Raw genomic sequence first — 15,481 nt, forward strand, 5'->3', positions numbered from 1 at the left:
CCAACATGCTTTCTAGCTCTTCCAGAAGAGCTCTCTGTCTGAGTGGCATCCTTAGTTGTCCAACTCTCTGTCTGCAGAGCCCTTATCTCAATTACTGGTTTTGGGGGGTTTTCAGGTCAGCAAGGAAGGGCAGAGTTTAAAGCCCTCCCAAAATTTTTCTGTGTGTACACACAGCATAAATCTTTCTGTTGTTCTAGATTCCAACAGACATGATGAAGTTTTTACATCTCAGTGGATCCTTTTCTCTACCTTCCAAACCTTTTACTAATTTACAAATTTCCTTAAATATTCCCCATTACATTAGAGGCAGCCACAAAGGCAAAGTATTTGCCTTAAGTGTTTTGACAAATGCCCATGGGAGAAGCCATTCTGCCTTTGGTGACGTGAGAGGTCCCTTCCTGATGGTGCTTCTGGGAACCCTGAGAAAGGTCAGAAACTAACAGTTTTGGTAAGTGAGGCACTGAGAGATCCCCTGTTTTATTCTGTCCATTTTAAGGGCCGATGGGCTACATTGAGGAGTCAGGCTGCCAAGCGGGCTGTGGGGTCTAAAGAACAAAAACAATGCAAAGCTCATGCTGTTATCAACGTTTAGCTGCTTTGCTTGTATAGCCAATGAGAACTGGGGAAGCTTCATTAATTTTCAGTTCTGATAAAGTTGATTTGGGCTTCCTTTTCCATTCATTTTGTTTCTTTTTGTTGGTTTCTTTCTTTTTTTCTTTCCTCTTCTTTACCTCTCCAATGTTTTTGGAGGGTTACATTAGTCAGCTTTGTGTTGCTATGATAAAAAAAAAAAAAAACAAAAAACGAGACAGACTACTTATTTAAAAAATGCAGTTTATTACTCCACAGATACAGAGGTTCAAGTCCAAGATCACAGGGCCCATTGCCTCGGGCTCTTAGTATGAATGGCAGATGGAAATTGCAAATCAGAGTGAGTGATAGAGAGAGAAGACAAACCAGGGTCCCTTGGTCTCCTTCCTGTGCACATCCCTGGTGACCGTGGACTCCACTGGGCCACTTTGCATACGCACACAGCACCTGCAGCACCACTGGCCTAGGCATTAAGTCTTTGCATTGTGGCCTTTTGGGGACAGTGATCCAACCACAGAGAGGGCTAAGTCTCCAAAAGTCCTTACTGGACTGTCTTTCCTAATTCCATCCATAAGTGACCGGAACTTTCATCTAAACTTTCAACTCAGCATTGAGTTTCACATAAAGGCTTAATCAGAATTATAACTTCATATTACCGAAATAACGAATACAAAGTAAAACCAAATAAAAATATCTAAATACACACATATTTCATGGAAAAGTTCAGTTCAGCAGAAAATCTTAACTTTGTACTTACTAGAAATCTAGATTTGAATGTTTTTCCTGTAGCCCGTTTCAAAGTACAACTAAAATTCATCTCCCTACTGTTACACATGGGAAGACCACCAGTTAAATAGTCTGCTTGAGTCTACACCCATAAAAACATTAACCCACTTAAGGAGATATCAAACTCAACTTTTAAAAGAAGTTGAGTTTGATATCAACTTTTTAAAGTCTTTTGTTATTGATTTTGCAGATGTTTGGATGATATTCCTGCGCATTGTTTTTTGTCAATCCATCAGTATTTTTCTATCTCCTTTGCAGAAAGTCTTGACTAGAACATCATGGGCACTAATGGCCTCAAGGTACCAGAGAACTGACTTAGTTACAGTGGGACTTTGATTGCAAATAGTTCTACTGGTTTCCACCTGAAGACACCACTTTCCTCTTAAAATAGCTATAGCCAGAGCTGGGAAGCTCTTTTAGAAATGTTTACTTCTTCCTCCTATTTTAATTCTGCTTTTGATACTTTTGTACCCACATATACTCTCTTTATTCTGGGGCATTTACCTCTCACCTCTCTATTTACAGTACAGATGGACATATTTCATAATTTTTTTCAATTGGTGGATCAAACATTTCATATTTCCTGTTATTTATAACAAGACGATAGGCTTAAAATGACTTATATTCATAAGAATTAAAAAATAATAATAATTTAATAGCTAGACCTTTGCATTTGGCCTGTGTTTTATTCATTGTTCTAAAGAATAAAGCCTTGAAATAGAACCATCAGGCCAAATTTTAGAAATACTACTTCTAATTATGACAGTGTGAAATTGTCTAGAATCTGCCTAATATGGTGGTGTGTGCATGTGAGCACATAGGCTGGAGGCAAAGCCAGAGACTGGGACTAGAAGATAATGCTGGATTCTACTGGGGTCATTCTAAGATCAGCAATTCCCAGTTTAGAGATACTGGTCTCTCCCATGCATCTGTCTTTCCAGAGCCCATCAGTCAGAGAAACCAGAAACATCTATGCTTTATCAATGTAATTTAAAACAGTTTTGTCAAATCAGTTCATTTTTGCATCTTCTGCAAATGATAACATGTATAGTGATGGATTAGCACAAACATTGTTTTCAGAGCAGAAATGGGCCCTGGGTATCCATATCATGTTCTTGGGATGGTAGTCCTTCCCTTCTTCCAGGAGCTTCAACAAAGCCCATCTTTCTTTGATTTTGAAAAAAAAAAATCACTGCAGAATGCTTTAAAGTTGATCTGTATCTTGTTTGTTTTATAAAGGCAATATTGTCAGTTCTATAACATTTTACTGAAACAGGAAGAAGGAAGACTCAGATTTATATCTAGTTTTATATATGTAACTTTCAATAAGAAAAGCCTTGTTATGAAAGAGCTTGATATGATTTGAGGGAATTCGTTCACAGATTTCTAACAGGATAAAATGTTGGCAAATACAAACCGACAAGGATGGAGTAGAGGATGCCAGGTCGATCTGATGGAGGTTGGATGTTTCGGTCCTGATCAATGGCTTGGATAGGTGGGGTCACCAAAATGGGGTTCAGTTCTTCCTGGAAGAAAATCAGAGTGTTTAGCTGTGCTGCACACTCATACTTCAGGGAAAGCTGACACCAGGATGTTTCCTTGAATTTGGACAACTAGATATGTACTAAGCAGGCAGGGAAGCTCAAATGCATGGGCTTACAATTTGGTACTTTTCCTAGTAGTTAATTCTAAGTCTGAAGAGAAAAGGAGCGTCTCTCAAATTCAAAATGAAAACACTTAGTAGCTTTGTGCACAAAACCTTATCTAAAGGATTCCCCCAGGAGGAAGTTAGGGGAGAAAAATTATTATAGCCTTAAAGTGCTTAGAAGACTTAAGTGAAATGCAAAGACATGAAATAGCTCCTTATGTGACTTCTCTCTGTTTTAGAAAAGATTTGAGACTCTATATACTTCCATTCTTAAATAATTTATTTTATCCTGATAATTACAGTGAAGTTGAGAAAAAAATCACTCAAAATATCTTTTAATTAAAAAGAAACCGAAGCCACACCATTCAAGTTTCATGTAATTAAAATAAAGTTCACATTACAGTTGTGTTTATTTAATTGATAGTGGCCTAAAAAGATTCTGTTTAGGATGATAGTGGATTCCTTTAAGTCAGCGTTTCTCAGTTTCATGTTCAGTGGTATCCACTGAGCTTTTAAGATTGCCATACTAGTGTGGGAAAGGTGAATAGGTAGATTAATCAGAGCTAGGCACATGGTTTTCCTTTCAGAGGACCTTGCTTATGCTTCCAAAAGCCATGTGGTGGCTTACAACTCTCTATAATTCCAGTTGCAAGGCTTCCAACACCCTCTTCTGAACTTCATGGGCACTGCTTAACATGGTGTAGCCTACATACATGTAGGCAAACATCATATTACACATAAATATTAAAATAAATAAATCTTTAAAAGAGGATCGGAACACTTATTTTTTGAAAGGGAACAAGCAATCAGTTTAGGCTCTTGTAGTCAGAGGTCTGGTGTGCCGCCTTTCAGCTCTGCCATTACAGTAGAAGATGCATGAGCAGACATGGCCCAGTAAAATGAGAAAACGGTGACATGCATGCTGAGGAAAACAATGGAAATCTTACTCAGCAGAACAGCTTGGGAAACCCTATAGTAGATAAAGTGTTGAAAAGATAATATTTCCTGGAGGTCTCAGGGAATTAATTATGCTGCTTTTCATAGTGACACAAAGAAAACGCTATTTTTTTACATACATTAAGCAATCATCCACTAATATCTCCTTGAAATAATGCTCTTAGAACATAGTTTAGGAAACATTAAGGGTGTACAACTCCCAAACAAAATATATAAATGGTAAGTCTAAAGGGAAATCAATTTTTCCTCAGTGTCTGAGAAAGTACTACAACATGCTTTTATGGGATTTATTCTGAAATGAAGAACACTGAACCATGCTGTGTACTGTTAGGCAAATCCAGTAGTTTAAATTCTCAGGGGACATTGCATGGTGTTTGCTTATGTTTAACATGAGCAATCATGTTATATAACCACAGGCAATTCTTTTTCATTAAAATCATAGGGATGAAATATAATAATTGGGCGATTGTTAGTACCTCACATAAATCTCAGGGGCTGCATAATTGTTGATAAGCTTTCTAAGTGGTTTCACTATATTTTCCTATAAATAATGAGACACTGATAGGACCAATTTAGTAACATTGTATATCTTCTTTTAATGTGGATTTAGAACCATGGATATATCACCTCAGAATAAAAATTGTCTCATTAAATCCAGATGATTACTCTTTTTCTCTCCATCATACATACAGAAAACCTTCTAGAATTCCTCACTGTCCTCCCCTCCGTCCTTCCTCCTTTCCACTGTTCCTCTCCCTGTACTTTATTTTTGGTCTCCATCACTTTTCCTATCCCCCTCTCTCACATAGTAACTTTTCAATAGTCAGTTCATATCATATATAATAATGTATTTTTCCCTAAAATGAAAAATGTCCAAGGTTCTATCTTGGTTAGTTAAGCGTTGAACAGTACCTTTTGGTCACACCTGAAGAGACCTTGCCTCAGCATTAACTCATCCTTTAACTACTTTGCTGTTATGTCACTAATTACTTCTTCAGTTGCTTTCCATAAACATCATTCTAGTAGACCTAGGGAGGCTCCTAAAAGCTGATGATTCTCTACAATCCATTCCTATGTCCCAAAGTCAGGTATTCCCAGGAATTCTCAGAAATCTCTGACTATTGGAGAGACAAAACCCATTTTCTTATTCACAATTTGTAAGAAACTAGAATCTGAGCTATTCTCTTGGAGTATCAAGTAGAGAAATTTCCCTCTGAACCCCTTTACTCTTCTTGTTCCTTTAGCACCCCCAAGCTACCAAACCAGAATAAGGTTTGGTTTTGGTAATTCATCAGGTAATTTAAAATCCACATTCATTATTATGTAGACTTGTTGAAATGAGCGATGGAGATTTAATTACATTATTTAAAGTTACACAAACAATAGAAAAACTGAAAATAACACAGCAAAGAAAATCAGTGGGGATGGAGAAGTGTAAATTAGATTCCTCATCTTACATCATTGTTTGTTAATAAGTCTCATATAATAAAAAAGTGAGAACATGAAAGAGGTATGGATATGTTTAGAATTACTTTACTTGACATTAGAAGAATTAAAGAGTAAGAACACTTCAGGAGACTTTGTCTAGAAGGAGAAAATGGAATATATATATGCATATATATTACCTATTATTTTTGGACTAGTATATCATACATATACTATTTTATATTATAAAGAAATAAATATAGTGATAAGAATAAGAAAAGAGAATCCCTCTGGGTAAAAAGCTTCCTTCTTTTTATAGAAGATATGGAGAATTGCTGATTTTAAATCTCTTGTTAGCATATGAAGACTGATATTTTCTCTTGTCCTCTATAGGCTTGAAGCACATATTTATAGAAATGTTCTCATCTGTTATCATTCATGAGTTTGGCAGCAAATTCTAGGTTTATAGGTGTGATGGCTGTTATTTGTTGTCAACTTGACAACATCTGGAGTTAACTAAAAACCCAAGTTGCTGGGTATACCTGTGAGGGATTTTTAATTAACTGAATCATTTGAGGTACGAAGACCCATTTTAATTCAAGATCACTTGAAGCCAGAAGAACCACCCTAAATCTGGACTACACTTTCTTGTGACAAGCTTTATGAAGGGCATTGAAGAAGGAAGCTTGCTTTCTTTGCCTGCCTCCCTCACTCTCAGTGAGAGTACATTCCTTCACCGGTGTCAGAGCCTACTTCTTTGGGACAACTATGTGCACAGAAGACTAGCTGAAACATCAAGTCTTGTGGAATGAACAACTGCAGGCTTCTTGGTCTTTTCATCAGTAAATAACCATTGTTAGACTAGGTGTACCACATCCTATAAGACACTCTAACATACCACATATATGTTCCTTTAGAGAACCCTAACTAATACAATAGGTTAAAAAAAAGTCCTCAATGATAATAAAGATTACTTCTTAGACAAATCATAACCTTTAAAACTGAGAATTTTAAATATTATAGAATACTGAAGGTTATATTTAATTGAGGATGATTTTCTTAAAAAAATAATAAACTTTTTACAAAGTCATTTCAGTTTGAAATGTGTGTGTATTCATTAGAAAGCACAGTACAAATTGTATGCTTTCTGTTTTGAGCTTATGTCTACACTAAAATCTCTATAGTAACTAGGACCAGGCTAAGACAGAGTTCCAAAGATAACTATGGAAATTTCAGAAGGATGCATTCAATGCAACAAGAATTCTTAGCTGAGAGAGCAGAGGGCAGAGGACCTGGTTCCAGCTCAGTTGGGAGGTACTATTGTAGCCCACTGCACATCAAATGTTTAGCAAAATTAACCAGATATTCAATGATAAACTAACCCATTAATATGCTACATAATCCATTCCACAAAGATGGCACTCTAAGTGAAATAAAAGTAGAAATCAATACAAGGAGATTCTAAATAGATACAAAAAATAGTCAATATAATTATAAGTCAAAAACTTCTTTGAAAAGTTATTGGTAGAGTTCCTGCATAGCATGGAGAAGATCATTGGTACAATTCCTAGTATGGCAAAAACAAACAAACAAACAAACAAACAAATAAACAACTATGAGCCAGGTGTGACATGTTGTGCCCATGACACTTATGCTTTTGATGCTGACACAGGAGGATGGAAATTATCAAGCCAGCCTCAGCTGCAGAGTGAGATCATGTCTGAGTGCACAGTCAAATAAACAAATACACAAATACATAAAGCCCATTTTAAGATAATTTGTTGCTTAATCATTAATACTGAATTACACTGTACCTCACAGATATGTACAATTACTATGTGTGGATCAAAAATAACTTATTAAAGTTCCATATGTAAATGATTACTATTCTAATTTGATTTTTACACATTATATAATGTATTGAATTGTCACACTGAACTTCACAAAAATCTTATTAATAGTATAAATAAAAATAAGTTAGTAGAAATGTTAGTGTTTGCATATGAATGACAGTGATGTCTTTACACACTAAAACTTGCAAAGAAGCACTGGAGAGCTGGAAACAAATTAGCTGAATATTCAATTAAGGGACTTAGTTTTTTAAAGAACAAGCTAAGCTCTAAAATACAGCGTAAAATGGTCAAGGGTGAGGCCATATGCATTGTGACATGTGTAATATGACAGATGAAGTAAACAGGAGACATCTTGGTTCATATCACTGAGCACCAAAATATCTTAGTTTTGGAACTTCCAGGAAAAAAATGTTTTCTTGTTCCAACTGTTTTTTTTCCTAATTAATCTGAGTTATGTTTTAACGACTTTGAATCTGGAATGTCACCCTATATAAAAAAGTCAAATAAAGATTAATACATGGTATGCTGACTTGTTCAGGAACACTGTAGTTTCCATTTAGCATATAAACTGAATTCTTGAGAATATAATTCTTATTGCATGCAAGTGTCATGTGGCCATATGTAGAACTAGACAAGCAGCATGTTCAATTCCTTTTTCTGGTCCACTGTTATCTTAATGAATCTTCCAGGCTGCTTATATTGGACCATTACTCTCAAGAGGACCTTGCAGTAACTACCTCCAGAAGAGTCTCTTTGTGACTGCAGAGAGAATTCCTCCAAGTGCATGAAGTGCCAACCAGCTCAGCTGTCTGGAAGTGAATCACCCTTGTGAGGTGAGAACTGCTGTCCGTCCTCATCTCCCTGTTTCTCTTAGCGTGTGACCTGCCTGTCTAGGGTATGTATCTGGTATATGTTACAGTTATAGAGCCATTCATAGCTTAAATATGTCTAGAAATTCTGAAAGTGTGGTTCAAAATCCCCATCTATCTTCTATACCTACTTCTTTATGGGGAATTGTATTGGTACACAGAAAATACCCAATTCGTATTATAAACCACAGTCTCAAGCCTACTGAATTTTGATATAATTTCACAACTGTGCTGAACTCCAGGAGACAGAGACAAGCCCCCGGAACACCAAGGGATTCTTGTACTCTCCTTCTGAAGCACAGTTGCTGTGTGACAGTCTTTGGTGTCTTGGGGAAGCCCTGCCTCACATACACTTGCAGGGTACCCCATCATTTCACTGTGGTTTGAATCATTGAGTTCTTTTTTCCACTTTAGCTATGGGGACACACATCTACCCTGAATTATGTGCATGTGGAGGTTCACACTGTAAAGATAATCATAGATGCTTTCACAATAACAAAATCACACCCTAAAAATCAGTGTGTCATTCGATGGTTATGAAGGTCAAGGTGCCTCCACTTGGAGTCCTTGCTTCTCTGCACTAGCATTGCTGAGATGCACATGCTCTTCTGAGCTGACCCGAGACAGAGTTTTCAGGTACGGTTATTGCGGTCTTATGAGAAAACAAATGTTATGCAATTGAAGTTTGCCTTTCAAATAGTTTAAGGCAAATGTTATCACATACAGATAATCAACCAGAATTTTTCATTAGCAACCACATATGATAGGATGGTTTAAGCAACTTTTCTGTTAGTTTAAGGAGTCTCCGCTCTCTTTTTAATGGTTCAAACAACTGCCTTGTATGAAAAACAGGTGCTAAGATTTCAGATATTTGGAATTTTAACTTGCATCAGACCAATGACAGTCGTGATCCATTGAATTATAACATTTAGCCTTATTATATCAGATCTAAGTCCAAAAGGTGCACGACCCATCTTAAATCCAGGTCTTTCATATATAGACAGACAATCTTTAAAATAACTTCAGACAGTCGTTATACATTAAGTATTTTCTATTTCATTACTGGGAAAATATGTCCTATGTTTATATAAATATATTGGATCTAAAATTGAAGACCTATATTTGATCCCAGAAGACTGATTATTGAAGTCTTCATACCTAAGAGACTCCAGGAAGAGAAACAGTGCTAAAATTCTAAGTAGACTTCAGCTTAGCTTTCCATGGACTTCAATAGGATATGGCTAACAGTGCTATACACTTGGTGAAGTAATGGAGTATTCTAAATTAAATGAAATTATACCAATTCCCAAGACATTATGCTAACTCTTAAATGGGTAGGATTGGATGCAGCCCTGGGAAGGTAAAATGTGTCTATATACCCACATAGTTCCCTGGGATTAAAAAAAACAGACTTAGATACTATCTTACAGTAATATAAATATGAATTTTACTTCTATATTTTTCAACTTATGCAGTCCTGAGCTCACCATTTTATCAGTGTTTAGACATTTATTCCCAATTTTAAACAAGTAATAATCTTACAGGATTGGTAAAGCTACATTAAAATATTAAAAGTCATTCATTATATATTTAAAACACTCAAAATAAATGCTTTGAAAATTCAGCATGTTATAAATTTCATTCTTAAATTATTAAATTTAACCATTTGTATTTACAACTGAATTACTTTGTTAATGCTAGGCTTTTTACATTTGAACAGTTATTTATTTTTTTAACATTCAAAAACACTAGTTGATTTGCATTTTAAAGATATTATGCATCCCTTCAACAAAATGATATTTAGAGTGCACAACAGGGAAGCCGTGGGCATTATTATTCTCCTTTTATGTTGTATTATAAATTCAGTATTTTTCAAAAAGACTTTGGAAGTGCTCTGTGTCACAGTCTTGCTCATATGTATGTGTTAAATAGTACAGAAATGAATATCAAACTCAATATGTTCTTCCACATATTTGTATATAAACAAATAGACTTACATGATCCCTTGAGAGCCTATTTGTTTTTATTTGGCTTTTTTTCCCTGCCTTTTGCCAGTTGTAGAAATAACATATCGGCTGGAAGCTATCAGAAAATTTTACATGCTCTCTGCCTTTGGCATATTTTTGAAAGATAAATTAACTTGGGTGAGTGGCAAGGCCAAGGAGGTTATGTTGAAGGCTATTATTATGGTATATTAACAAATGGAGCCCTTTTGTCTAATTGTGAAGTTTATATACTCACTAATGAAAGACACCTGGTTCTTACTAGTCTTCCAAACAACACTGATAATTATCTTCCCTGGAATAGTAGTAGAAAGTGCAGGGCAGAAGACACATGGCCAAAACACATGGAAATAATATCAATACTTACAGGGCCATTGGAATTTTATATTATAGCCAGACAAACATCAAAACAAACAACAAAAATTCACCTGGATAATAACAACAAAAATCTCTTCTTTTTATTGTCTCCATGTTCAAACTTTGTGACCCTCTCAATATTAAACACATTTACTCTGATATCTCTCAGGTGTGTAATCACCTCTGTGCCAAGATTGAATTCACTTTCAAAATTTGCATTTGAATATCCTTTCAGTCGCACATATGAGTACTTCTTACAAATTCCAACTTCCAAAATGTTCCTCGAATCTCTACCTTTAAAATTTATTTCCCCAGAAGTCTGTGTCTCTGACACTATGGATCTCCAAATCATCCCTAGACAGGGAGTCAACCCCTTCGTTATTTCCTAACACTAGACCATAAAATCCACAGCAAATAAAAGAAGAAGAAGATGAAGAAGCAGCCTGTGGGCTCATTTCATTCTGTCCCAACCACAGCGTCCCCATGCATGGCTGTAAATCAAAGGCAGTGGGTTAGCTTCCAGGAAGCTGTATTGACAGCACCCCGGTTCCAGGGCATCCACTACAGAGACACAGTGAAGAGGATCTGCGGGTAGAAGAACCGTTTCCTGCGACCATCTTCAGCAGTTTCATTGCTTCTCTGGTGGCTTCCCCTGTTTTGTCCCTTACAGCCTTGGGTCTGACTGAGAATCTCATCTCTTCCCCTCCATTCCCAGCCTGAATTTCAGGCACACATATACAAGTATATATATATATATATATATATATATATATATATATATATATATATATATACACATGTACACACACACATATACACACACTTACAGACACAGAGTACATACATAACTATATGTACATATGTATGAATATATGGATATAATCCTTTAAAATTTTGTTTTGAAGAAAATAAAGTCTTAGAATTATCAGGTGCAATATGTAATTTGTTGAAAGAAGTATGTTTAGTGTCTTAAAGCAATGACCTAGAGTCATTTGCATAAAATTTTAACTGTATTGTTTTATCAGCTTATCAATGTGTGTGAGGTAAACATGAATACTAAATATGTAGAAGAAAACAGAATTTTTATAAATAGCGATGATGATGTTATGGTTGTCAACTCATGAAAAATCATGTCGGATACCAACACTCCAAACAATGCGAAATAATTTTCTTGTGGATTAAAAATGAATACAAGGAAGAGACTCAAATGAATACAAGATAACATAGGTGAAAAGAAGGAAAATAAATGGTTAGTAAAAAAAAAAAAGTCCTGTGACAGAATTGTGGCTTCACCATGAAATGCCCTGCATAGTCTCATGTGTGTGAACACAGGTCTCCAAGCAATATTTGGGAAGGTGATGGAACCTTCAGGAAGTGTAGTCTCACTCAAGGAAGTGAGCCATTGGGTGTAGGTCTTGGAGCATCATAGTCTGGCACCACTTCCTGCTCTCTCTGTTTCTGGACTGCTGATGTACTGTGGTTGTCTCATCTTGCTGTCTTGTTGGGAAGCTTTCCCTCACCATGATGGATTGTAAGCCCTCTGAATGCATAAGCCAAAATAAACATTTTCTCCCTTAAATTGCTTTTGGAAGGATATCTTATCACAACAGCAGAAAAATGATACAGTAGGCAAGACAGCCCAGTGAGTAAAGTGATTGCCACACAAGCCTGAGGTCCTGAGTTCAAATCTTGGAACCCAAATAAAAGTGGAAGGAACAGCCTGAACAAAGAAAGTTGTCTTCTGACTTCTACATTTGCACTATGGCATGCACACATGCACATCATGGGCACACGACTGAAATAATCCTAGACAGTATTTTGTTCATCAAATAAATCAGCACTAATTAAAGACAGATCCAGTAGTGAGCACAGGGAATGATGAACATATGAACTGGGACAGAAAAGTTGCAGGAAAAACTGCCAGTCTTGTGACAAATTTGAAGTACTTAGAGCTCAGACTGAAAGCTTGCTCTTTGAGCTACACTGAAAACATGCTCAGAGGCATATGTATCAGAAGAATGCATAACACATCAGCTGTTTTTCTGAAATATGCTCCTTATTGAAGTATGACACAAAAAATCTCCTCAAGTCATTGCTTATCTATTCAACGGATTATCACAGTTGTATTTCATTGATGGGATCACCACTGAGATGAATAAAATTTTGGCAGAACCTCAGCAGCCCATTTCCTATGTTCCTTATCAATCACTATTCATCTTTCCATCCAGAAATAGCCCATCTTCTAACATCACAAACTAGTATTAGTTGTCTTGAATTTTCTATGAAGTGAATTTCTATGAAGACCGCATATCCTGTTGAAACTCACCCCTTTCTGCTTCATCCTGTCTTACATGCATGTGAGATGCATAGTTACAGCAACTCATTTTAATATTTATAGAAGAGTTCATTAGATGAATAAGCCAAGCACTGTTTATCCATGTTTGAAAAGTCACTGGTGATGGGCTGGCTTGATTTTATTCAAGGGTTGCTGTGGGATGTTCTGTATGTCCTGTGGGAGCCCTTCTTGGGTTCTTTGTGGCGTTACCCAGCAGGTCCGCATAGAGGATGATTAGGACCATGGGCCTGAGTGCAGGTGTCTTAGATGGTCTGCACTTGGCTGTGCTGGGGGATGGTCTGTATGTCAAGTTGTTCTGATTGATCAATAAATAAAACCTGATCGGCTGTGGCTAGGCAGGAAGGATAGGCGGGACTAACAGAGAGGAGAAATAAAAGGACAGGAAGGCAGAAGGACTGACTGCAGCCGCCGCCATGACCAGCAGCATGTGAAGTCACCGGGAAGCCACCAGCCACGTGGCAAGGTATAGATTTATGGAAATGGACTAATTTAAGCTATAAGCACAGTTAGCAAGAAGCCGGCCACAGCCATACAGTTTGTAAGCAATATAAGTCTCTGTGTTTACTTGGTTGGGTCTGAGCGGCTGTGGGACTGGCGGGTGACAGAGATTTGTCCTGACTGTGGGCAAGGCAGGAAAACTCAAGCAACAAAGGGTATTATGAACAATGCTACCAGACCCTCAAGGATGTTTACATACATGGACGGGCTTGGGTTACACCTAAGAATAAAGCAACTGAAGGGATGTATGGTCTAATAGGTGGTATTACTGCTGTTCTTCGAAAGACATCACATGGGATTATCATTTTAGATGCAGAATAATCCCAGCTGTTCCACCTTCTATAATTCCAGTTTGTTGGAACTTTGCCACTCTTTATGATTGTATATTTGGTCTCACAGTGCTATAAACTTGAATATATCAATAACATACAGGGTTGACCAGCCCTTTTCTTCTCTTGCCTGTTTTGATTTGTCCTTTTGTCCATAATTTCATGAATTTATACAAATAGTGTATATACAAATCCAAGTCTTTATTCTTGCTTAATATCTTATAAATATCATGCCTTTGGTGACTTATATTTTACTTTGTGTTTTCTGATTTATATATATATATATATTAATTATAGTATGCTATAGTATATATTTAGTATAGTCCATTTTATCCCTTTCCCTTTCACTGATACCTGCCTAGCTCTGCCATACATATTCTGACCACCCATGATATACATTTTTCTTCCCTATTACTGTTTACAGAATATTTAATCTATTCTTATCATAACTTGTCATACATTTGATTCCTGCATACCTGGAAGTCTCTGAGTATTCCTTGAAAATATGATTAATGCCTCTTTCCTCTGCTATCTGTAGCACTGAATAACCCAGAGAGCACAAAACATTCTTAAAATGAAGGACTTCAGCTGCAGATTGACTCAGTGCGTTCTTGAGGGTCACAAGTCTGAGCTTTGCTCATAGCCTACCACAGTTTTCCACATACAATCTACTAACAACGCTGAAACCTTTATAATACCACGTTTTTGCTATCAATTGGAGACAGAGTTAATCCAGTCTCTAGACTAGCTAAGGAGGACAAGGGCCTCACAACACTTCATTGAGAAGTCTGCTTGGAGGCATGAATATCTTCATTGATATATACATCACTGCTACTTGATTTTAAAACTAGCTACAGATGAGAAATCTGAAAATAAATTATTCAATTATTATATTTAAACATAAGTTAAAATTCTGGGTGAGGGAGTTGCATATTCATTTAAAATGAGTATTTTATTTGGCCTTATTAAGGTGAGCCACAATGAAATTATTTTTCACAAAACAAATCATATACTAGTTTTACATCCAATTTTATAAAGTTCTTTGTGTTTTTAAAATAAAAATTTAAAGGGATCATCTCATAACTCATTGATCTATAGATGAGTTGTATCAATCTATGAAACTCTGAGTGTGTTTCTGAACTCTAATCACGTTCAAGCAGTTGAAGTAAACTAGATAATACTTTTGATTCCCTGAGGATCTCATGATATGAGGTCAGAAAGTTTGTGCTCCACAAGTTAATTTACATTTACTGATAAACATTTCTAGAAAGCACTTGATGAAAATACATAGGCTAATGCATAGTGTGAGATTATTTCAGAACAGGAAGAATTATATATACTCAATCATGTACATCTTGAATAAAGAAAATTTTGATACAGTTAGCAAAAGTGAGGTTGACAGAGACAGAGATGAGCTTGCCTCTGATAGGGTTGGATATGGTAAAAAGACACACACACACACACACACACACACACACACACACACACACACACACATATATATATTAGATAAAAGAATGATAGATGATAGATATACAAATGAGTGTAAATGTATAAGTGATGAATATATAGATTACAAATAGATAAATATACATAGAGACAGATAATATGTAGACTGACGGGAGGTATATTATATTAATATTAGTAGTGATAACAGCAGTATCCTTAATTGAACACATGGTATGAAATGCTTTGTGATCCTTGGAGATCCAGAGGATTTTTTTCTACCTCTTTGAGTCTTTTGTGGATTTTTCAAGTTTCATAAGAAGACATAGAACCCATAAAAAATACTCCACAAAATACACTCCC

The 15,481-nt window shown here is 36.2% G+C and overlaps 1 protein-coding gene across 3 annotated transcripts in view; it reads right to left on the reverse strand.

The window, feature by feature from the left end:
• Positions 1-15,481, reverse strand: part of Pcdh15 (protocadherin related 15) — a 1,435,956-nt gene that overhangs the window by 339,387 nt on the left and 1,081,088 nt on the right. For all 3 annotated transcript variants that reach the window (XM_042266444.2, XM_076556997.1, XM_076556998.1), the window contains one exon: positions 2,795-2,903. In XM_042266444.2, the coding sequence (XP_042122378.1) occupies positions 2,795-2,903 (109 nt within the window). The remainder of the gene's footprint in view (positions 1-2,794; positions 2,904-15,481) is intronic.

The sequence above is a fragment of the Peromyscus maniculatus genome, chromosome 21 (assembly GCF_049852395.1).
Source record: "Peromyscus maniculatus bairdii isolate BWxNUB_F1_BW_parent chromosome 21, HU_Pman_BW_mat_3.1, whole genome shotgun sequence".
NCBI classification, from domain to species: Eukaryota; Metazoa; Chordata; class Mammalia; order Rodentia; family Cricetidae; genus Peromyscus; species Peromyscus maniculatus.